Here is a 26,476-nt window from a genome sequence, read left to right on the forward strand (position 1 = left end):
GTTTAATTTTATTTACGAACGTTTTTATTAGTAATAAATATACGTAACTTAGAATTAACTTACGTAACGAACTTCTATATTCATAAATTTTTAACACGTATATTAGGGGGTTCGCCCCCTATTAAATACACTGCTCTATAAACTGTAGTTCGAATTTTTTTTACAGTTATTTAAAAATTACATATTAATCACAATCAGTTGATCAGTTGAAAAACTTGTTTTTTTTTTATTTAATTCCTGATCTTTTTCTTTAATAATGCTGGGAAATCCGGCGCGCCCTTCATAGCAATGTCCCTGCCCCCATGAAAACTTCCTTCATGGCAAGATCCTTCCATATAGCCCCCGACCCTCTCCTTCCCCCACCTACCAGAAAAAATCTCCTCTGAAAAAGCCTGTATACTTCCCAATAACCAATACTATGTGTTAACATTGAGTAAAGTTCATAACTTTCAGCCCTCCCCCTGGGGACTTTGGGGGATCAAGTCATCCTAAAAGACATATTTATCATATTTTCGACCATGCTGAACAAAATGGCTATCTCAAAATTTTGATCGGGTGACTTTGGGAAAAAGATGAGCGTGGGAGGGGGCCTAGCTGCCCACCATTCTTTTTGGTCACCTGATAAGGGCAATAGAAATTTTAATCTCCATTCCAATGAGCCCTCCCACGACTTTGTAGGACAACTAGGTCAATACAATTACCCCTGGGGAAAAAAAAAACAAAAAAAACAAACAAACAAACAAACAAATAAACACGCATCCGTGATCTTTCTTCTGGCAAAAAATGGAAAATTCCACATTTTTGTATATAGGAGCTTGAAACCTCTACAGTAGGGTTCTCTGATACGCTGAATATGATGGTGTGATTTTCATTAGGGTTCTATAACGTTTAGGGGGTCTTTCCCCCTTTTTTCGAAAATCAGCCAAATTTTCTCAGGCACTTAACTTTTGATGGGTAACATTAAACTTAATGAAACTTATATATTTGAAATCAGTATTAAAATCTGATTCTTTTGATGTATCTATTGGTATCAAAATCCCGTTTTTTAGAGTTTCGGTTACCATTGAGCCGGGTCGCTCCTTACTTACAGTTCGTTACCACGAACTGTTTGATTTACGTCAATCATCTGGCAAAAAATACAAAATTCCACATTTTTGCAGATAGGAGCTTGAAACCTCTACGGCAGGGTTCTGTGATAACCTAAATCTGATGGTATGATTTCCATTAAGGTTCTATGACTTTTAGGGCGTGTTACCCCCTTTTTTCGAAAATAAGAGAAATTTCCTCAGGCGCGTAACTTTTGATGAGTAAGACTAAAATTGATAAAATTTATATATTTGAAATCAGCATAAACCTCTGATTCTTTTGATGTATCAATTGATATCAAAATTCCTGTTTTAGAGTTTCGGTTACTATTGAGCCGGGTCGCTCATTACTTACAGTTCGTCACGACAAACTGTTTGAAACCAGGAGTATTGAGTTGCGACCTTTAGAGACTACGAATGTGGAGTTAAAATCAGAGTAAATGAAAAAAAAACTCCAAATCTTGTACTTTCTCAGAATTACATAACCTATTTAACTGGATTGTCATAACACCTCAACATTCAAAGCGGCTCTAATTCACCTGAGAATAAAACTACTTTGAAAACTCGGATTCAAATATTTTAGGCGTCGAAACCTTTGCTTTGACATTTAAGGTGTTTGAGTTGCAACTTAAAAAATTAAAACAGTCAGTGCCTCCTAAAGTATAAAAAATCGAAGCCCAAGCGGGAGTCGTTGTTTTGGACTTACTAACTCCGTAGCCGTGACAACACCGAAAAGATGCTTGAAAGTTTTTTTTTTTTTCTGTTTTCGTCACTGTTGAAAATCCCAATAACAAAAAGAAACTATAGCTTTACGGCAGAGGTACCCCCCCCCCTCAGCTCAGCTGTTTGAAAAGCAAGATATTTTTGGCATTACAAATTTTCTTTTCCAGTTGATTCTAAAAGCTAAAAATGAAGAACAACTCAATTCGAACTTTCTGGAATGCCCTGAACAGACCAACAGCCAAAAGAAGGACTGTATATTCAATGAAAGACTATGAACTCGTACCAAACGATATGAAAAGAACGAACCAATCAATTAAGTTCGCTTAATTTAGGGCAATTGGATATAAATTGCAGTTGACATAAATGTAATACAAAAAGCTCCGAAATTTTGTTACCAACTTCACTTCATTCCATATAAATAAATTTACAAAACGAAAATAAATAAATGGAAATTAAATAGAATAAATACAATAGACGAAAATAAATAAATTAGACGAATTAAATAAGTCAAGACATTTCGGAACGAGCTTAAACTTACAGGAGATGTTTCAGATTCTAAACGACTTGACTGGCTGGAATGGACGAGATGAAGCCTAGCGGAACTCAAATGGGGACTAAGTACAACAACCCAAAAATTTACTTTTTCACTTAAATTCTGAAAACTTTCTAATTAAGATTACTAAGCCACTTTTTCAGTAAATTTCATTTACAGCAAAACTTACTTATTTTGTAAGCTGTCTTCATAACACACGAACGTTGAAGATTATAAAGAAAAAAGTAACAAACCCATTCTTTTCCAAAGTAAGCCAATTATTCTGACAATTATAATTTTAAAATAACCCACAAATTATTTTTATTTTCATAGATTTTTAAATAATATTGAAAACATTATAAAATGTTGCAAAACTGGTTATTTATTACTGTTATTTACAAATTATTCGATTTTATTAAAAATGATTTCAAGATTTAAAATTTTTTTTAATACATTCTAATAATTTAGAAAAATATGACAAGTTTTTAGTTAAAAAGAACTAAAGAAAGGCGAAAAAAGCGAAGTTTATGTTTCTCATGAAACGAAATCCTTGGGAAATCGATTGTATCAACGTCATACATTAAACATCAAAATGTACACTTAATCCTCAGAAGATAAAACAAATAAAAAAATAGAAAAATTATTAACAAAAAATAAATAGAATTTGTACCATAAGTTTCAAGATGGAGCCTAAAATTGAGCATAAACTGTAAAATTAAACATTAGTATTAGGAACAAAGATGGTATAAAACTCAATCTAAACCTATTGAAATGAATTAGAATTTAATCTTAAAAGTACTTCAACTGTCTCCTGACTAAAAAGATACCTTACCTGTTCATCTTAGTAATTTCACCTTTAGCCAGGTTTCCACAGCTATTGTATCTTGGTTACCTTAGCCATTTGCTCACGACGGAGTTACCTAAAGCCATTTACCTTTCTCAAGATGTTACCTGCACCAAAGTCACCTTAACTACCTTATCTTAAAGTTGCCTCGGCCATTGTACCAGAAGTAAAAGGCGATATATTTAAAATACAAGATTCTTTCCTTCTAAAGATGATTCGGGCAGAAATTAAACGTCCCCTAATTGAGTTCAAATACCGCTTCCAAGAGTCTAAAATTTTAATCAGCAAAAAAATAAATTGCATTCTAGCTTCAGTCAAACAACGACGCTAGTCTTTCGAATTTCGCTAAGATAATTAGTAGCAAAAAAAAATGCTATGCACAACATTTCTAAGGAAGTTTAAATAGGAAAAAAACTATGTGAATGCTTGAATCATTAAAAACACTTAAAAGAGACTATTAGGCGAGGTATCACGTCCATGGAGCACGTGAGCCAATGGCGAGCAGTCCTTACAGCGTAGGACGAAAGAACTGCGTTTGGTAATGGGGTAGATGTGTTTTTTAATTTGAATATGAAGTCAGATCTGAAACGATTAGTACGAAATTATTATATTTTGGTCACCTTTATTGTCATTGAAGTGACCCGTTGCTGTACAACTAAGCATGTAAGTTCAATAAATCTATTGTCTTTCTTATCTGTGTTTATTTCATTTATATGTCTGCGTCTAGTCCAATGATAGGTAATTATTTCGCAAGCCTTCAAGGTAAATGGTCCCAAAGGAATCTGATCTCTATATAGTTCAAGAACGAAGAAGCTGAGTTTATGTGCATTAGTATTCAATCATCTCCGACTAATTGAGAATGGCGCTAGCATAGTTGAAACAATCTCCGGTATTAAAAGTGGTGATAACTGAGATATTCTCATCACCAAAGCCTAGAGAAATATTTCTAACACCTGTTAGCCTATAAGGATCCCTATCTCTTAAATCACATCTGATCGTGCCGTGGAAAAAAAGCTCGGAAGCGACAGAATTTATAGTTCAATAATTCATAATTACTCATAAACATTACATAACAAATGGCGCGAGTCGGAAATTGGAGGAAAACTACTACTACTACTACTAACAACTCATCGCAGCACCAAGCCGCCTGAGGCCAACACAGCTACGCACGCTCCTCCTCCACCCCAATCGATTCAAAGCCTCCCTTTTTACACCCGCCCACGAAGTTCCCATTTCCTTTAAATCTTTCTTTATGACGTCCTCCCACCCCAGACGGGGACGACCTGCTTTCCGTTTAGCTCTAGATGGTTGGCCGAAAAGAACAATCCTCGGCAATCTGTCATCCTTCATCCGCACAACATGCCCTAACCACCTCAACCTTTCTTTCATTATAGACCTAGAAAGCGGTATTGAACCACATTTTTCGTATAGCCTATTGTTTGAAATACGGTCAGTCAGCCGGGTACCCAGAACAATCCTTAAGCAATTTCTCTGGAAAACATCTAGCAAATCTTCATCCGCTTTTCGGAGCGTCCATGCTTCAGAGCCATATTTGACCACTGTCATCACTGTAGCTTCTATAATCTTGGTTTGCAGACTTATCTTCCTATTCTTCCAGACTTTTTTTAACTGTGAAAAAACACCTTGAACCTTGGCTATTCTATTTTTAACATCTTCACTGCTCCCACCATCGCCACTAATAATACTACCAAGGTAAGTGAAGCTGCCCACCTGATCAATCCCCTCATCACCCAACGTCACGTTTTCATCTTCACTTATTCCTAGCCTAAGTGACTTAGTCTTCCTAACATTAATCTCCAAACCAATTCTAGCACCCTGAACTCGCAAACCTCTAAAACTTCATTCATTTCGGTCACACTTTCATCTAGGATGCTTAAATCATCAGCATAATCCAAGTCCAGGAGACTTTTTCCTCCCCATTTGATTCCGTGGTCTCCCATTGCATTTCCTGTGCTCCTTATAACAAATTCCATCAAAATAATCCATATAAAGGGGGATAGAACACAACCCTGCTTAACTCCTGATTTAATACAAAACCAGCTGCTAACCTCATGTCCTACCTTAACCGCAGCAGTGTTATTCTCGTATATAGCACTCATCACTTTAATGTATTTGTCTGGTATACCATACAAGGATAAAACCTTTACTAAAGCTCCTCTATCAACAGAATCGAACGCTTGCTCATAATCTATAAAACTGAGGACCAAAGGTGTTTGAAAACTTAGGCACTTCTCAATTATTAGCCTAAGAGTGAAAATTTGATCAACACATCCTCTACCTTTTCTAAAACCGCACTACTCTTCTCTTAAAACTTTGTCTACGGCATCTCTCAGTCTAAAAAGTATCATATTACTAAGCAATTTGCTACCTACACTGACCAGACTAATGCCTCGATAATTACCCCACTCATTTTTATCACCTTTCTTATAAAGTGGCTTAATTAAGGTTTTCCTAAAATCGTTAGGTACTTCCTCTTTTTCAAAAATCACATTCATAATCTTCAATAACTTATTTCTAACCCCAGAGCCACCATATTTAAGAAACTCATTTACCAACCTATCAGCACCTGGAGCCTTATTATTCTTTAATCCTTTTAGGTCTGTTGCTATTTCCTCCTCACAAAACACATCTTCCTTCACATCCAAGGTATCACAAACTTTTTTCATTTTCCTCTATATTTTTACCTGCAACTCTATCTCGGTTAAGCAAGTTCTCAAAATGTTCGGCCCATCTCGCTTTAGCTTTTTCCTTATCGCTGATTGCCACCCCATTCCAATCTTTAACTGGGACAAGTCCGGATTGACTACTACCTCTCAATTTGTTAACGTGCCTATATTTTACTATTATGCCGTCTAGCTGCATCTTCTAAATCCTCGGCAATTTTATCCATGGCCTCCACTTCACACCTCCTTAGTTCATATTTCAATGCTTTCTCCACTTTCTTTACATTTCTTTTGTTTTCATACGATCTATCACTCAGATAATTCTTGTACAAGTCCTTACTCCTTTCTATTAAACATAAAGCTTCTTCACTAATAATCTTAGCTGCAGTTCGAGCTTTCTTCCCTAAGACACCTTCATCAACTTCACAAATTATTTGTCTAAAATTATTAAAACCATCTTCCACATTATCAAATTTCAAACTCTCCAGTTTATTATTCAACTGTTCCTGGAAAGTTTCTCTCAAATTCTCATCCTGGAGTCTACTAACATCATCACTTCCCGGGATGTAATTACCCTTCCGATATTTCAGCCTTGAATTAACCCTTGACACTACTAGATGGTGATCTTTACTTTTATCATCAATAACGGCAATCCTATATACCCTAGTATCTTGTATTGATCCTGCCAGTCTTCGGTTTACAATAAAAAAATCAATAAGGTTTGCTGTCTTACCACCAAGTGAATACCATGTTAGATTATGAGCCATTTTATGACCGAACACCGTGTTGGTTACAACTAGATTGTTATGCCTACAAAATTGCAAAAGTCTGTATCCATTACTGTTTTCTTTTCCTACACCAAATTTACCTAAGCTGGGATACCATCTATCCTTATTTCTACCAACCTGGGCGTTAAAATCTCACAGTAATAACATCATATTTCTACCTGGGACCTTGTCTATTTGCTCCTGTAACTGTAAATAAAATTCATCTGAGTCACTAGTATCTCCATCAGTCGGTTCTACAGGGGCGTATACTACTATAACTGATACCCTGAACTTTTTAGACATAAAATGAGCAATTAGTCTTCTATTATTAATAACTTCCCAGCTTAAATAAGACTTAGCAGCTTCCTTGTTCATCATGGGCCCTACTCCCTGTCTATGTACCCCATCCTTCCTGCCTGACTAAACAAATTCAGTATCACTTAATTTCATACTTCCTATCCCTGGGATATGAGTTCCCGAAACCCTTAATAAGTCCAGTTCGAATCTTCTGAATTCGTAAGTCAAAATGTCGATACGATAGTCATTTTTTAATGTTGTAACATTCCAATTTTCAATTTTCATGTTCTTTAAATCATTGAATTTTTTTTTCGCCTCAGGAAAAGCAATGATTCCAGATAGCAGTGCAGGACGGGGATCACATATCTTCTCAAGTATACACCGAACTGTTTATGCCGGCTTAGAACCGGACAGCAAGAAATCCCTGGAACCTCCAGTTTGAATGGAGTCTTTGTGCAGTCTTGGGCCCATCTTGGTCACAACATGGTTTTCAGCACTTGGCGATGCTCTTCTATCAACAAGATTTGAAATCCTGCACAGACAATCTCAAGCCTATTACCTCCGACTCATTATATATTCATGCCTACAAATATTATGCTACTACGGGGAGGCAACCCGTAATAGATTAAGAGGCCAGGCCTTAACTTTTCTAAAACAGGTCGAACAAACCATAGGCAATAACGCCAACTTTCCAATAAATACGGTTGATGACTTGTTAAAAGCATTCAAAGAGAGATTTATAGAAACCAGTTCAATAAATAAATTAAAACATGGAGTTGTGAACTTTGTTTTTTCACAAAATATAAGGGAATATCTGGATAATATACGCTTTTCTGTAGAAGCAAAATACGGAATTGGTTCTGGGTAACTGTATGAAAAAGTCATACTAAATTCCTTTTTGCAAGGGCTACCCCCAAAACTATATAGAGTAGTAATATCCGAGAATATTCAGACGTTGGATCTTGCAGTCCAAGAGGTAGAGCGACTAATAGAAGTTGATAAAATGTTTGCTAATTATGTTAAAGCAAAAATAAACAGCTTAGGCGACACAAATGCGAACCCAATTTTCAAGGGCGATCAAGCATCCCCCAATTTCTTTTCAAGGAATAACTCCCCAGTAGCACAAAGAAATAAAACGCCAGAACCCGCTAGGCAGAAAACAGTACGTTTTCAGCCCATTAACCCTACAATAATAAGGTGCCATAATTGTAATCGTGTTGGCCACATAGCAAGAGAGTGCCACTATGTCCCCAATCCCATATCAAGAATTTCTATCGGTAATACCGAAGATTACGGCAACCATTTGTTCGGAAAAACAAATTTTAGCACCGATCATACAGTAGTCTATAACCAGGGGGATCGCGCCAATGGGTACCTTATAACGCGTACCAACAAAATCGGTATAACCCTCCCCCCAACAGGCAAATTAATTACCGGTTAGAAAACCTAAATACTCGCCAAGGCCAATATAATGCGAGAACGCAATATAGAAATCATGAAAATTTGCCGATGAGAAATGAAAATTTTACAAGCCAACGGCACTGGCAGTCAGCGCCAGCAAACGGCACTGACACGAGACATCCACGTTACCATAATAATACATGGCAGACGTAAGACAGGCAGACGTAAATCATTTAAATATGCCTACGGAACCTAATACGTCTGAATATCTATTACAGGCACCGACAAATGAAATAAATTCTCCGGGCAACGCTTCAGGCCCCTCAGAAACATGAATTGGACCCAGAGGCTGCCAGGAATATTTAACAGGTCTAAGACAATATTAATGCCTTCTTGTAATGATATTATTAAGAAGTTAACTATATTTAATGATTTTTGTGTAGAAAATGTTTATTTTAAGGCTTTGATTGACTCAGGTGCAACAATTAGTATCATAAACTCTTGTGTATTCAATATGTTGTCTCTTCACATTAAACGACAGAGGAACCCTAATAATTCCAATTTAGCAAGTGTGGCAGGTCATAAATTAAATGCAAAAGGGTCAATTTGCCTAAACTTAAAAAGAGACAATCGAACGTTCATGACAAATGTTATCATATGTGATAATTTCCCATATGAAGCTATTATAGGGGCAAATTTTCTAAGGTCTAATAGAATACTATTAGACGTAGCCAACGAAAGGCTTGTATACCCAGCTAAGGTAGGGGAAGAAATTTCTACCTTAAGAAATCGTAACAGAGGTTACGAAGACAACATAACAGTAAACAAAATTTCTAGTGGTATAATGTCAAAGTATTTCGAACCTCATGTCTCGCAAAGACATGGTATAATTGGAAATTTATTCAATTATCCTGAGAGATATTTCAGAAATGAAGTAAATTTAAATAATAATAGTATCGAACCTGTGAAAATAAAAATAGGAGACATGTGACAGTAAAAGTCAAATCAATTTAACAAAATAGTAGAATTGTGGTAAAACATAGTAAAACCCAACGTGACGCCACAAGATGCCGCAATGGCGCATCATAGCGCCAGCATGAATCTAATAAACAATGAAAATGAAGAGAAATATTACGGATTTTCGATAAGGAAAACAAAAGTCCCTCCCAAAACGATGCAAAAAATTCAAATATCACAAATGATCGAGCCAGTAATTAGCAAATCAGAAATATGGTTTGCGACACCGTCTGAAATAATCGAAAATCTGTTATGCGAGGAACAGATTATATCTTATGACAAAGGGGAAGGTTTTATTTGGGTAACCAATAACCATGAAAATGATACAATTACAATAAAAAAGGGGACGTGTTTAGTCCAAATCCAGGTTTTAACGGAAAATGATTTAAATACATGGGAAAATTCTAAAAGAAACCTAGTTAACGGTATCAAAACTTCAAATAACGAATATACTTTAACTAATTCACAATTTTTAAACAAATTTAATATGGATCATATTACGGATATGGAACTTAATAAAAAATTATGCGAATTACTATGGAATTTTAAGGATGTATTTTCTGCATCTTAAAATGACATCGGGCTGATCCCATTTTACTAGCATTCAATTTTAACGACTGGTAATCCCGTAGCAAAACAGCCATATCGTGTGCCACATAAGCACAAAGAGTGGTTAAAAAATAAAATCCATGAATTAGAAAAAAGCGAAATTATACGCCCAAGTATAAGTCCGTATAGCGCACCAGTGATCTTAGTACCAAACAAGAATGGAGATCTTAGACTCGTAGTAGATTATAGGGCTCTCAATAAACAAGTAGTTAGCGATAAATTTCCTCTACCAAGAATAGACGAAATTCTTGACTCAATTTCAAGCAAAAACAAAATTTTTACTTCTTTGGACCTTACCCAAGGCTACCACCAAGTGAAAATAGCCGAAAAGGATGTCCATAAAACTGCATTTTCAGCATCCGAATATGGTTCTTATGAATACTTAAGGGTACCATTTGGGCTTAAAACAAGTTCAAGCGCGCTATGTAGACCCCTATTGCACCTTTTAAGAGGATTAAAGAATATAATTCATTTTGTTGATGATGTTATATGCGTGGGAAAAAACAATGAGCAACACTTAGCAACATTAGCTAAGGTGTTCGAGAAGTTCAGGCAAGGCAATTTAAAATGCCGGCCTGAGAAAGTAAATTTATTTCAATCTAAGATTAAATTCTTAGGAGTAGTAGTAACCCAGGGAGAGATATCCCCAGACCCTGGTAAAATAAAATGTGTTGAAAACCTTAAGGCCCCCAGAACTATGAAAGAATTAAGGGGAATTTTAGGACTTACTGGCTACTTTAGAAAATTCGTAAGCAATTATTCCCAAATTGCAAAACCTCTCACGGAATTAAGCAAAGGACACTCCCATAATTTTACCTGGTCCCAGGAAGCTCAAACTTCCCTAGACCGACTCAAAAAGGCACTCACTTCTGAACCAATTTTATCACTCCCTGATTTCGAAAACGGAAAATTCATCGTTACCACTGATGCTAGCTCAAAGGGCATAGGCGCTATTCTTTCTCAAATAATCCCGGCAGAAAACCCTAGCCCTCTACAGGGAACGCCTAAACAAACAAAAAAGTTATATGCCATTAAAGTAAAGCTTCATAAAAAGGCGGAAGTAGTTATTCCGCCACAAACTTAGAATTATTATTTGTTATCGACTACTTGGACAAGTTTAGGTATTATTTAATTGGTAGAAAATTTATATTACGATCAGACCATAAAAGCATGCAGTACCTGCGCACATTTAAAAACCCCACGGGCATTCTAGGTAGATGGATTATGAAAATCCAAGACCTAGATTATGAATTTGAACATTTAAAGGGAAAACAAAACGCAGCTTGCGACTTTTTAAGCAGATACCCAGAAAATATTCCATCGGAAGCTGAAGAAAATGAAGTTGACGCCATAATTGCTAAGAGCAATCATGGATGTAAGAAAAACAAAGTCAAAGACGCAGTAAAAGAAAATAAGATTAACTATTGCCCCTTGTCTTTGAAAAATATAAAAAGAAAGCAAAAAAAGGACGAAATGTGTGTAGCACTAGTTGATTTTTTGTGAATGATAAGGCGTTACCGGATAAATTCAAAATTCTTAGAAAAGAGATAGATAATTTTTACTACGACCTTGATGAAGAAATACTGTGTAGAATTGTGACTGCTGAGACAAATAAAAACCAAACCTCGATAATACCTGTGTTACCACAAAACTTGATAGGGCCTGCATTTGAATATTTTCATTCGGACACAGCCGGAAATATAGGAGCTATGAAAACGATCCATAAGTTAAAACAATACTATTAAGTACAATCTGCACTGACAAAACTTAAAGAATTTGTAAGTACATGCGAAGCATGTAACTTAAGAAAAATCCCCCCAGCTTATCCAAATCCTCCGATGGGAAGGGTCCCGGTAGCAAAGTACCCCTTCGATATTATCTCATTTGACCTATGCGGGACAAGTGGGGGCTTACCTGTTTCTAGCAGAGGTAATACTTGCTTTCTTTCGGTTGTAGATCATTTTTCCGGATTTACTTTTGCAAAAGCATTAAAAAATCAAGGTTCCTATGCCATAAGTAAGACATTAGCAAAATTATTTTTACAATTTGGCATTCCTAATAAAATTTTGAGCGACAACGGGAGCAATTTTGTTGCAAAAGTAACAAAAGATTTAATGAGTTTCCTTAACATAGAGAAAATGGTGACAGCTCCGTACCACTCACAAGCTAATGTCAAAATAGAAAACAGGCATAAAATATTTTCCAACGTTCTAAGTATTTATACGAAAGACAATAGGAGCGACTGGGATAAATTCTTACCTTATTTAACCAACGTTATCAACACTGCTTATTCCGAAACAACCAGAGACAATCCATTTTATTTACTTTTCGGTCTTGATTTTAAAATCCATAAGATGATATTATTGAATCTTACCAGTATTATAATAGCTCAGAAGATTACTAATAATACTTTATAAATATAATGAGGAAAACTTATAAAATAGTTAGACATCAGTTGGAAAAATGTAAAATAAACCAAGAGCTAAGAAACCAACCCAAAGTTAAGGGGAATATAGATTTCAAAGTAGGAGACTTCGTTTACCTAAGGAAAGAGGAAAAAACAGAAAGAAAAAAACTTTTCAACAAATATTCTGGACCGTACAGAATAGTCAAAAAGTACGATAATGAATATACTTTAAAATGGAAAACCCCGATAGTGGAAGAACTTACAAGGCGCATGTTGACCGAATAAAAAGAGCCAAATTTCCAGAAAGATGGGTATCACATCCCTCTCCTACTGATTCGTCAGATTTGGAAAATGAGCCCCATAGGTCAAGATTGGCCGAGCTAAGACCATTTAATTACAATCACGACTATTTCAAGCAAGGCAGTGATAAGGGAAACTTTGAAGAATTTCTGTCCATTGAAAATATAGTCATTCAAGCAAAAAAATACATAATACCAGGAAAAATAAAAATACCAAAAACTCCCAAAAGTTACTCGTCGGTGAGTACAGGAGTTTTTGATTATACAATATCTCTAAAAACCAAGTTTTCCCCCGATAGAATTTCGACACCATGTCCCCCAAAAGATTTCCAGACGATGTAGTTTCCCCTGCAATACCAATAGAAAGGCCCCTGTCTTTACAAGAAGAATTAAACAGAAATGTAGAAACACCCGGTATTGGTGTAAAGAAAACTCCTCCCAAATACTTAACCAAAAAAAACCTGAGAGAAGCTATTGATTTAATAGATTTTCCCATAAAAACGAGTCAAAGTGCATTCCCCAAGAATAAAACTCCAACGGATGACCAGCAAGGTCATTATAATGATATAATTGTGTCCAAGGTCAAACATAAACAGTGGACTTCATGGAGGGAAACCTTAGTGCAAAAAATGCCTCATCCCCCTGAAGACATGTCCTTCAAACAATGGAGGAACCCCGCAAAAACTCTTGATTCCTCCCAAAGCTCTCAAGAATCTTTCAAATCCCCCGAGTTGAGAACTCAAGGCGAGTACTTAGAGAATAAACCTTCTACATCCAGAGGAGTGGAAATTTACGAAGGAAGGGCAGGTGACACCTCAAAAATTGCCACCTATAAAATTTCTAATCTAGATTCGACATAAACTAGTTCCGAAGAGTCTGATGGTGAAGCAAATCATATAGTAGCTAAAGAAATAGAAAAATCATGGCCAACCTCAGCAGCCGCACACGGTAAACAAACGAAATTAAAAGGGCAAGAATTTTTGAAAAAACAATACAAAAAGTTTGACCTTTTTTCGCTAGACAAACCGAAAAAAAAACCGCAAGAAACAGAGGAGAAAGTAACGACACAGTCAGGCAGAACGGTTAAAAAACCTGACAGATGGAAATATCCCTAAATAATGTAAAGACAAATTTCAAATATAACAAATTTAACACCATAATAAATTCAAAAGTGTGCAAGTAAAGTTAACCAAGTCAATATTAATGAAAAAAAAAAATAAAATAAAATAATACGAGTAATGTCAAAACGTTGACGATCACATAAAATAAGCAACGGTAGGAAGCTAGTGGTCTACTGAGAACGACAAGGGGCGTTGGACCACTTGTTGTGGGAAGCCGGGGGTGTAACTCAAGGCCCATTTTTTTTTTTTGTAATTTTCTTGCGTGTAAACGACCGTAGGAAGGGACATTTTTCAGTCCTTCAAGTGTAAGAAATTATCATTTTTATGCCAATCAGGGCCAGTCAAAGCAATACTTAAAGGTTGAATAGAAACTTCAGTGAGCTCGTTGAGTTTTCGTTTTTTGGATCAGAATGCTTTGAAAGAGAAACAGAGAGTTTACTTTCTCATAGCTCTGAGGCAAAAAAAAGAGAGAAAAGCTTTTTTATTTCATTATATTATATCTATGATGTATGCTGTCCTACAGCTGTGTTAAACATTACTTTCAAGGAGAAACAGAGGCATTAATGTCTTTAGCTCCTTGGCGAAAAATTTAATTTCACTAGTTTATATCTATGACGTATACAATAACAGAAAGATCACCGTTCTATCGTTCTGTGACAAAAACGTTTTTTAATTTCATTGGTTTAGCAATGACATATATTGTGCTCTAATTTTTGTGACATATTTTCGCAAGTCAGTCACTTTATATCTTACCTATACTGACTCAGGTCCCCTCGAATTTTAATTGAAAAATCGACCCAGGTCCGAACAAAGATTGATATCATCAAAAAAAAAAAAAAAAATTACTAATCGTTTAATTTCTACCAATAAGAAGACTGCAAGGTGATGACGGTGATATCTTTACTACTGATCTTATACATGGATTAAGACAAGGCGAAATCTCCTCTCTACTATTGGGCATAAGAGTTTTCTAAGATGTAGAATCCCTACAGAAATTGCCTTCTACGTGAACATTGAAAAAAAAATTTTAAATCAAAAGTAAATCAAATATGCCTAACCTGACTTAAAAATTCGATAATCCGACACTATTCATAGCTAGACCTTGATCTGAATCGTGTTTTGCTCTATTTTTAGGTTTTTAGTGTTTAGTCATCCTTTTTACTTGCCGTTTTGTTCATTTTTCTTGCTTAAAATATCAGTCAAATTCTTATTTAACTATTCTAATAATCAATTCGTACTCAATTTTCACTTTAATTATTTATTAAAATATAATCCCTCAATAAGTTATTAATTAAAATTCAATTATCTCAATTAAACTAATTAGAACCTGATAATTTACTTAAGTTAGACTAAGGTTTATGTTTAACTTAAAAAGACTGTGCGTCATTTAGTGAAAAACGTTTAGTCAATTTTTTTCCTGTTTCCCCCTTTTTTAGTTTATGCGAAATTTATTTGAGCAACATGTATATTAAATTATCCAATTCTGATATAGTGACTACTAAAAAGATTTCCTCTTGACTATATTTCTTCACCCCCATTATACCCGTACAAATTTCAGCCAGTTTTCAGTATATTTTGATAGAGCGAATTTGTTTTTATTAGCTGAAGTAAACACGACTAAGTGGAAGTGTTGTTCATTTTTAAAATAATTTTAGTCTTTAATAGACGAAATAAATTAGGATATGCCACTCCCTATGACATATTTATAAAATCAAAAAAAAAACTACCACTACAGACTATTAAAAGTAGATGAAATATCTTGTCTTATTGCCGCGTATAATTACTGTATGTCTACAAATGGCTCATCCATTTGCCTCTCACTCTTTTAATTTATGTGCCAATAGACAACTATTGGTAACAATAACCAAACAACCTATTGGTACGTTTATATATAGAATTTCACGGTGGATGTGAAATTATATCTCAATAATAATATGTAAAATTTTAAAACCATTTAATCAGTTAAGATATATGGATTGAAACCCTGTGTATGTCCAATGGCGACTAAGTATAACCCACAAGGAATTCCCTATTAATGTGAAGGTGTTTCTCGCTTAACGGATTCTAATAAGACTTTAATATAATATTTATTTAGTTAGTGCTGAAGGATTTGCTCAAACAATAGCCTTCTAAAAAGATATTGATGCCAGTTCTGCATTACGCTTATATTCTTTGCCAAGCATCAACTGGAATCTACGCGGGCAAGCTTGGAATCTTGCATCTAATGACCTTATTCGAAAGGCAAATATGAGGCACCAATATTGACTCGTAATTACGGAAAATCCAAGAAAAGAACACGGGGAAACAAAGAAGAACACTTCTGCATTTCAGCTGAGGTTAAACCCGGAACCCCATGAGAACGTCTAAGCCAAGAAATAGGGAAGACATCTGAAAACGAGTGGGTAGAGAGGTCTCCACTCGTCCTTGTTATGTCTTGTTCCCCCATTGTAGTATCGTTTGCGTAAAACCGTGTGGTTATGACGCTGCAACATGCGTTTCTTAAACAGCACGGACGTGCGTGAACAATGCAGGCATGAAATGAGTCGTAAAGTTAGACCTCAAAAATTAAAAATAAGTGTATAATAAAGTGTATAAAGTGTATGTACAATAAAGTGTATGTAGTAGTATATATTAGAAAGTATAATAAGAGACCATACTTAAAGTTACAGAATTAATATTTTATAAGAAACTTCTATGTATTGAACTTCCCAATGGGAACAATTATAACCCAAGTAATGCGTGAATTATTGTATGTGTATTTACTTCAAAGAACTGGTGATTCTGCTGCGTTGTTTTTATTACAGGAAAGTAAATGGACACATTGGTCATTGAGTATTACAAAGATCTGCCCAGTACAGATACGACCCAGTAGCATCTATTTTCATCATATCTCAACCAACGAAGAGTACTCACCATAACTCCAGGCAACTTTCATCCCAACTTCGTCTACGAGAACAACAGTTACCCTTGATCGTTGTTTCTTAGACTATGAACCATATTACGTATCAGGTAACACTATATTTGAACCTCACTATCAAGTGCTTTAACGAACTATATAATCACATAAATGCTGAGAACCCCATCGATCAAAACAATATAAACAATATTTAATGGTATCTGAAGTTAAATGATACTTAAAGACATTTGAAGACATTTGAAACTGAATTTAAAGACAATTTTAAGTTTCATTCTGAGAACCCCATCGATCAGAACAAGATAAACGATATTCAACCAGATTTGAAGTTAAATGATACTTAAAGACATTTGAAGATATTTGAAGCTGAAGTTAGAGACAATTTGAAGTTTAATTCTGAGAACCCCATCGATCAATACAAGATAAACAATATTTAACGACATTTGAAGTTGAACGATATTTGAATATGTTTGAAGTTGAACTTAAATACAATATATTAAGAGAGTCACTATAGTATGACGACAACCCATTTCAAAAGGAACAAATGAACAATTTTACGCGAGAATACATCCTCTGTGTGCCTCAAAAATCCTAAAAATGATAAGCTGAGAAGAAAAACACCAACACCTGTAGTGGGATGAATCATTTCCCAGTTGACTATTAGAACGATATTTAATGGTCATTTCCCAGTTGACTATTAGGGAAAACTTACCGAGTAAAAACAACTAGACTCGAACTGTTCCATGATGAAATCATAACGTAAATGCTTCAAAATTTTTTCCAAGACAAAAAGAATGAAGGACAATAATTTAAGACAGAAGGGTGTAGTACAATAAGGACACGAAAGGTGATGAATAGATGTGAAGCTACATGTGTTTCTTCCTAATAACTTTGATAATTCAAAAATACCAATAGTGAAAGTGTTTTAATGTTATCAGTGAATATGATTAACCCAATATTGTATGTTATAAATCATTCATGTATGTACCACAAGTAGAATTAGGTGTAATATTATCATGTTATTCATTTAACGTAGTGTAGATAGTATGTAGTACATCATATAGACAGCAAAATCAAAAAAAAAAATAATGTAAAAGTAGAATAGCCCCAACTTTGTTGGAAATGTAAAAGTAATCAGTGCTAGATATATAAAAAAAAAAAAAATCCTTAGTACAGTAGCTAACCTAGAACCATAAATAATCTTAGTCCGGTGGATGAATTTTAGATAGGGGTGTAGAATAAAATAAGAAAAATAATTGAAAAATTTTAGCACTCCTAATGAGCAATTACTAATGACGGGACGTCATTAATTGATGGGAAGGGTGATGTGTACCAGGAGTAAAAGGCGATATATTAAAATACAAGATTCTTACCTTCTAACGATGATTCGGGCAGAAATTAAACGTCCCCTAATTGAGTTCAATTACCGCTTCCAAGAGTCTAAATTCTTAATCAGAAAGAAGATAAATTGCATTCTAGCTTCAGTCAAACAACGACGTAGTCGTTCGAATTTCGCTAAGATAATTAGTAGCCAAAAAAATGCTATTCACAACATTTCTAAGGAAGTTTAAATGGGAAAAAAACCGTGTGAATGCCTGAATCATTAAAAACATTTAAAAGAGACTATTGGACGAGGATTCGCGTCCTTGGGGCACGTGAGCCAATGGCGAGCAGTCCTTACAGCGCAGGACGAAAGAACTGCGTTTGGTAATGGGGTAGATGTGTTTTTTAATTTTAATATTAAGTCAGACCTGAAACGATTAGTACGAAATTATTATATTTTGGTCACCTTTATTGTCATTGAAGTGACCCGTTGCTGTACAACTAAGCATGTAAGTTCAATAAATCTATTGTTTTTCTTATCTGTGTTTATTTCATTTATATGTCTGCGTCTAGTCCAATAATAGGTAATTATTTTGTAAGTCTCCAAGGTAAAAGCTCCCAAAGGTATCTGATCTTTAGATAGTTCAAGAACGAAGAGGCTACGTTTATGTACATTCGTATTCAACCCTCTCCGATTAATTGAAAACGGCGCTAGCCTAGTTGACACAATCTCCAGCACTATAAGTGGCGCTAACGGAGAAATTCTCATCGCCGCAGCCTAGAAAAATATTTCTAACACCTGTTAGCCTATAAGGATTCGTATCTCTTAAATCAGATCTGATCGTGCTGTGGAAACAAAGCTCTGAGGCGACAGAATTTATAGTTCAATAATCCTTAATTACTATTAAAACTTTACATAACACCATTTCCTGAAGAAAAAGTTACATTTCTCAAGAAAACATCTTCGCCAAGTGACCTTTATTGATGACGAAGCTACCTCACTCACGTCAACCGTATCAAGACGATATTCTACCCTAGTTACCCTATCTATCTCACGTTAAGATTATACTGGTCCTTTCTTGATGATGAAGCTGCCTTGCTGATGTTGCCCGTACCAAGACATTGCTCCCAAATTAATCTAGCAAACTTATCTTAGGGTAGCCCAAGTTACCCTGGCAAACTTATCTTAAGCTTACTCTGGCCATTTTCTGATGACGAGGTTACTTTAGCGACTCACCCTAGTCAAATTATCTTTTTAAAGAAATCATCTTAGCCTAACCTAGATATGCTCTAAGACAACACTGGCTATAAACGACGTTTGGGGGTGGTGTTCCCCTCAGTCGACCAAGTTCTGAAAATCTGTTCGCAAAATCATGTAATCTCTAAATTAAATTATGTTAAAACATTTTATTCTGTGATGGTTTCCCCATTAAACTTATTGATAATATTATAGATAACAACTTAAAAATTGTAAAACCATAAAATAATGAACCCAATAATAAATGAAGATTAGAAAAGGCAAAACAAGAAAACAAAGAATCCACCCCCTTTCTTTAGTTATCCCTATGAGTGAAATTTTTTTTTACTATTTTACCATACATCCCCAGACTCAGCGACAAACCTGAAAAATAAAAAAATCATAAACTCTCTGTTTCACTCAAAAATGAACTGAAGATTGAACGTTTTTACAATTCTGGGAAAGATAAAACTGACCCTATATTGGTAGTGACATTTACAAAGTATCGTGTTCTTGTAGGAAGTTTTACATTGGCAGAGTTGTCAACAGTTGGGGGAACGACTACAGGAACAAAAGATTTCAATAAATAAATCTCTAAAACATGAAAATAAAATGCTAATTTACTTCTGCCTTGGCTCTCCACGTTTTGAATATTCAAATCATTTTTTTCTTTTTGACGAGGCAATTTTAATTTACACAGCAGTTGTTTTACCACAATCTTTGAGGGGCGCAATTGTAATTAAAAAGATAGATAGGTAGAGCTTTAAATAAAGATACTGAAGATATTCCTATAAATCCAATTTAAGATGACATTTACTAACCTGAGAATAATCAAATAATATTCTTCCTCATTTTAAACCAAGATGACTTGAGCGCACTAATAAAAATGAGGTCAGTAGGCAAGCTGTGTTAATCGCCACAGAATTTTTTCCCAGTCTAATTTGTGAACAGTCTTTCATTTATTCTGGCTATTTTTTTCAGTGTTTCTTTTGCTTTGTTGGAATTCACTCCAAAAGGTTAATTTTCTTGAGTGTTTTTTTAGCACTGAGGATGGCTTGGCGAAGGTCCTTGCCGAAATATCTACTTTTGTCTTAGCGCTTCGTTTCGTTCGTTTTATCCAAGAATACTTACCTGAAAATACCTGGGGAAAACATGGGAAGCGTCGGATGATTTGCCTTCAACCATGCACTTCACTCCCGGCCGAAGGCATCGAATCCGGATATCTGTACCTGCGCAACGTAGACCATTGGCCAGCATGCGAATTTTTTTTTTTTTAATACTTGTCCAAAATACCTTAGTCATTTCCTAATGACGAAGGTACCTTAGCCATTTAACTTTCTTAATAAGTTTCCTTAACCTTTTCGATTTAACTAAGCCAAACAACTCACCTTAGCCACTTACGTTAATCAAGTTACCTTATCCGAAATACCCATTACCTGATGACGAAGCTATGTTGGCCAATTACCTATCCTAAAAAGTAACCTTAACCAAATTACCGTACATATCTTATCATGACATTATGTCAGCCATTTCCTTTATCAAGATTTTATTTTAGTGAAGTTATCCTAGCTATCTTATTTTGAAATTACAGTGGCCATTTCCTGACGATGAAGCTGATTTAGCCCTTTTTATCTTAGTCAAATTACCTCATCTAAAATACCTTAGTGTTTTCCGGATGACAAAGCTAAGTAAGTCATTTACGTTTTTTAAGAAGTTATCTTCCCATGTTTCCGTAAATATTTTACCTTAAAGCTACATTTGCCATTTTCTGACGAGGAAGTTATCTTAGTGATTTACCTTAGTCAATTTACCTTATCCCAAATACCTTAGTCATCTCCTGATAACGAAGTTGTCTCGGCCATTAACCTTCCTTAACTAGCTACCCTAGACGATATATCTTAAAGTTAAACTAACCATTTTCCTCGTGTCAAGGTTGCATTAGACATTTACTGGAAGAACAGGACGATAAGTCTGCAAACCAAGATTAGAATATTGGAAGCTACAATGATGACAGTTGTCAAATATGGTTTTGAAGCATGGGCGCTCTGAAAAGCGGAGGAAGATTTGCTAGATGTTTTCCAGTGAAATTGCCTACGAATTGTTCTGGGGACCCGGCTGACCAACCATATTTCAAACAGTAGGCTGTACGAAAAGTGTGGTTCAATCCCGCATTCTATGGCAATACTGACAGAAATGTTGAGATGGCTAGGGCACGTTCGGGGGTTGAAGAATGACAGATTGCCAAAGATCGTCCTTTTCAGCCAACCGTCTAGGGCTAAACGGAAAACAAGTTGTCAGAGATTGGGGTAGGAGAATGTCATAAAAAAGATCTAAGAGAAAGGGGAACTTCCTCGTAGGGTGTAAATAGGGAAAGTTTGAGTAAACTTGGATGGAGGAGGAGCGTGCGTGGCTGTGTTGGCTTGGTGCTGCGGTGAGTTGTTCGTCGCAGTAATAGTTGATAGTTGATCAAGTTACTATAGCCAAATTGCCTAAATATCATAAAGTTACCTTAGTCATCTCCTGGTGACGAAGTTTGTGCTTATGAAGTGTTCCACTGTTTGAGTAAGCTTTACCACAAAGATGACATGAAAATGGTCTCTCTTTTGTGTGTGTGTTCCTGTGCAATTGCAGAACACTCTTGGAACTAAAGCCTTTCCCACATATTTCACAGCAGAACTGAAACTGTCCAGTGTGGCAACTAAAAAAAAAAAAAAAAAAAAAAAAAAAAAAAAAAAAAAAAAAACACTCAACTGTAGGCAATCGAGGCGTGAGTTCTGAATTTCAGATCATTTTGCCCCCATTCTTTTTGGGTTGGTCGACAATGTCCCAATGTTTAGTTCATTCTTCTTTTCTCAGTGGTGTTGTAAAATTACCGCAAAGTAAAAACCTGGTCAGCAAAATAGGTAAAAACAAGGCAAAATTGGTAAAATAAGGTAAAATAAAATATTTTATAGGAAATATAGGGTAAAACAGCTGTTTTAGAGTTGCCTTGAAGCTAGAAGACAAGTTGAGCATTTTTTTTTGTCGATCTTTTTCCACCTTTTAATGAATTTCTTTTAAGATGTTGATTTTCCTAGGGTTAACAGGTAATAGCCCTCCTCTATTTTGAAAACCAATAGGTTGAAATTTTCTTAACGTAAATGAATTTAAGTTTTGTCAAAATACTATTTAGTAAAGAGCACACAAATTCGATTTATGCTCATTTTATTCATCAACTGTAGGCAATCATGGCGTGCGTCCTGAATTTTAGATCATTTTTCCCCTCTTCTTTTTGAGTTGGGTTGACAATGTCCCAATCTTTAGTTCATTTTTCTTTTCCCGCAATAAACTCCTAAGCTTCTTCTTTGGACATTGCTATTGTGATTGATGACTAAAAACTAAATCAGATATTTGTGCTACACAGCTGCTGCTGTGACGTAAAATTTGTGTAACTAATTTAGTAAACATTACTGTTGTAAACACTACTTATTAATTTAAATATTCAAAACATGGATGCATAAGTAAAACTGGTAAATCAGCTAATTAGGTATAAAATAATAGATAAAATCTTGCTAGGATTTATCCTTTTCATTATTTTCAGCCAATATTGACTTACTATACAGGATGTTGCAGGTTCAAATCCATTAAAAGATTAAAATCATTAAAATCAATTTCAATAAAAGACAAACTTATTTAACCTTTTCAACTACAGTAGCATTACAAATTATAGAGAATATGCATAGCAGGCTTTTACTTATTTTTTTCAATTTTTCATATCTTGGGGGAGGGGAGAGAGCTGACTATTGAATTAGCAAAATTTCTCCAAAACAGGTAAATTATACAACAGTGATGTAAGTTGGAAAAAATTACCCATTTAGCAGATAAGGGAAGAAAAGCCTCATCCTTCCCCCCATTTGAAGATACTGAAGAATATACGGCATAAAGGATCTTCCATAAAATACCAACTTATAGTTTAGATTATATATTAAAAATATGAAAATGTATTTGTTTCACTGTTTTAAGTACTAAGGACAGTGAAAATGGAATCTGATGGTTTGCAATGGTCTTCCTGGCCCCCAAACGCACTTCTTGGCTGAAGAGCCATGAACAAGGCCGTATCCAGGGGGGGGGGGGGTTGTTACCCGGTTTGACCCCCCCCCCCGAAATTTTTGACCGACTCGAAAATAAGTCGAAAATTAGTAAAACCTAGGTAAAAATCAGTAACCTAGGTAAACCTAGGTAAAAATTAGTCGAAAACTGAGTCAAAAATAAGTACCCCCCCCCAAAAGTCAAAAATTAGTAAACCCCCCCCCCTGAACAAAAATCCTGGATACGGCCCTGGCCATGAAACAAGATCAGCACCACCAGTTTGGACTATAAAGTTTAGTGCCACATCTTTTACCTTGCCTTTTTACTTTTTATTTATACAGCCATATATATCTTAGAATATTGACAACACACAAATCATATGAATTTTCATGAAAAAGAACTCCATGGACATTTAGGAAATTTTTGATTGCAGCAAACCCTACATTGAAAACATAGGTTTCCTTTAAACGAGCAGTTGTTTTTTGGATAACAAATTGTTAATTTTGAATTTTCTCGGACGAAGAGCGTTGTTAAAATTCGCTATTTAATTGTTTGATTTATTTTCCATGTTCAGCGTCCGAACATCATCTTAAACTGTTTGTTGCCATATATTTTTAGATTTTTTTTTCTCAGAATTTCCCTCTATGTTTCTTTTTTAAAATTTTGCGCTCACTATTACCAAGAACTGCATGACTGAAGATGGAGGTTCTTTTTATTTAAATTCAATCGGAATTTTTTTTTTTTTTCATACATAAATTGTTGCGTAGGTTTTCTCTTAGCCAGACAATCAGACAATCAAGCTAAGTTCTGACAAAGCGCGACAAAAATCGCTTATGAAAAACATAGTCCGCGGGGCGATACGAAAATCGTTTGACAATTTGCACGTAAGGCGATTTTTTTTTTTTGCTTTAATTATTTCACTTTTAATTGAAAGATCTGTATTATATTATGTACATTTTATTGGCCAGATGTAAGCTCACAATATGTAAACAGAGGGATTAGGGGATATTCAGTAAATAGTTTGTTCTTTTTTTCCCTTTATTTATTAAGAGCTAGGCTACTAATTTCCCTTTATTTATTAAGAGCTAGGCTACTAATTTCAAAGATTGAACAAATACCAAACACAATTTTACCTGATTGTATCTTTTTTGACTGTAGCAAACGGGGTGTTACCATTTCGACTAACCGACACAAGCACTAAATGTCATAACATCTAAACGTCAGAACCACTAACCGTTATAACATGGAAAAACAATTATAACTTTATATAATAGTAATAAGTATATAATAGTTTAGAAACAAATTTCGGCTATATATTAGCACATCAGGGGGGTGGGGGTAAAGCATAGCATATATTAAATACGTAACCTAACCTAGGTACCTTTTCCCCCCTACACCCCAAAAAACTAAAGTTTTAAAATTTTAGATGTTATAACAGTTAGTGATTCTGACGGATTTTGTTGATGTCCTGACGTTAGTGCTCCTGACGGTTAGATGTTATGACGCCTTCCCGTAGCAAACGCTACATTGAAAACATAGGTTTCCTTTAAACGTGCAGTTGTTTTGGGGAATCAATAAATTGTTAATTTTGAATTTTCTCGGACGATGAGCGTTGTTAATATTAGCTAACTAATTGTTTGATTTAATTTCAATGTTCAACGTAGCAACGCTGACAAAATTGTGATATTACCATAAAAGCTTCATTTTTTTGAAACAATCATAAAAAATTTTTTTTGAAAATTTCAATTGTTAGGTATGAATATACCTAAAAGGAGTTCAGAAGGCATATCATTGTTTTATTTTGATGTCCTTGATACTTTAATAAATACAAGCGATCCAATGACGAATTATAGATCTACTTTAACAACGTTGCCACATAAGGATTTTACGCCATTTGCTAACGGTCTTCTATGAGAACTTCGCAAACATGAAGCTTCAAATTCGTATAATAAGTTGTACTAAAAAAAAGAAAATCCAAAAACTGAGTTTGTGTTTTTTACTTCGTATAGAGCATACCTGGTTTCGCCAGCAATTATCTGACAAAAATGACATTAAATATGTATTTAGGTTACAAAATGTTATTCACACACGCGGACAAAACTCTATTTTGATTAAATGAAACATAAATATTAAGAAAATCCAACTATTTACGAGCTTTTCCTTCGACTTTTCTGTAGTACTATGACTAATTAGCTATAATACAAATTTAACTGTGAAGAACAACATTGAATTACAAATGAAAAATAAATAAATAAATAACTCCTTAATTCTCCATCACTGCATCAAAGCATTAGATTGTCATTTACATTGCCAATTACACACTAATACATTTATTTACAGTACACTTATAAAATCATTAGGAATTAAAATTATGCTCAAAGTAAGGTACGAATAAAAAAAAAAATACGGTCAGTCTAATTAACAGGGTATGAAAACACTGAATAGGCTGGTTGGTTTTAAGCTGGTAGGCCTACTGTTGGTAACAATCTGCATTCTTTAACCTCACCTACATTTTAAAGGGTCTAAAAAGACAATTATGCAGCAACTTAGGGTGGATTAAAAAAGCAAAAATGGTCAAGACGGTAGATGGCGTTGGTATTTTTTCTACATGACATTAGTTCCAGTTTCAACTCCTATAAGTTTCAATGTTCGCTGGCTTAGAGTTTAATACTGGGTCCTCGACAACACAACGTAACCACCGCACTCGGTGGGAAACTATCTTTAATTTTGCAAAAATTTGTCACAGGCTAAAAAATTTCATATAACAAGTTGAATTCTTCATCTTTAATAAGAGCTAGCTGGCAAAAAAAAACGATTCGTCTTTCATTAAAAAACATACCGCACTGGATTTAAAAATTGCAAGTGAAAATTTTGCACGAGTCGAACACAAAGTTTCATCTGATTTGTAAAGAACCTAGCGTGAACAATTATATATGTACAGGTAGACTCAGGCCAACTTTTTAATGGGATCAGGGGATACTTTCTTCTTGTCTTCTGCATGAAGAGACATTCATTTTTTTTGTCATTAATCAATCAGTTCGTGGTAACGAACTGTAAGTAAGGAGCGACCCGGCTCAATGGTAACCGAAACTCTAAAAAACGGAATTTTGATACCAATAGATACATCAAAAGAATAAAATTTTAATGC

General features: G+C 35.0%; 1 protein-coding gene across 1 annotated transcript in view; it reads right to left on the minus strand.

Moving 5' to 3' along the window:
• LOC148941101 (uncharacterized) overlaps positions 1–26,476 on the minus strand; it is an 88,002-nt gene that overhangs the window by 2,645 nt on the left and 58,881 nt on the right. Inside the window, exon 5 of the mRNA XM_089104272.1 lies at positions 21,769–21,958. Coding sequence (XP_088960398.1) covers positions 21,769–21,958 — 190 coding nt within the window. The remainder of the gene's footprint in view (positions 1–21,768; positions 21,959–26,476) is intronic.

The sequence above is a fragment of the Artemia sp. Qi Xiang Cuo genome, chromosome 18 (genome assembly GCF_049724085.1).
Source record: "Artemia sp. Qi Xiang Cuo chromosome 18, ASM4972408v1, whole genome shotgun sequence".
Taxonomy (NCBI): Eukaryota; Metazoa; Arthropoda; class Branchiopoda; order Anostraca; family Artemiidae; genus Artemia; species Artemia sp. Qi Xiang Cuo.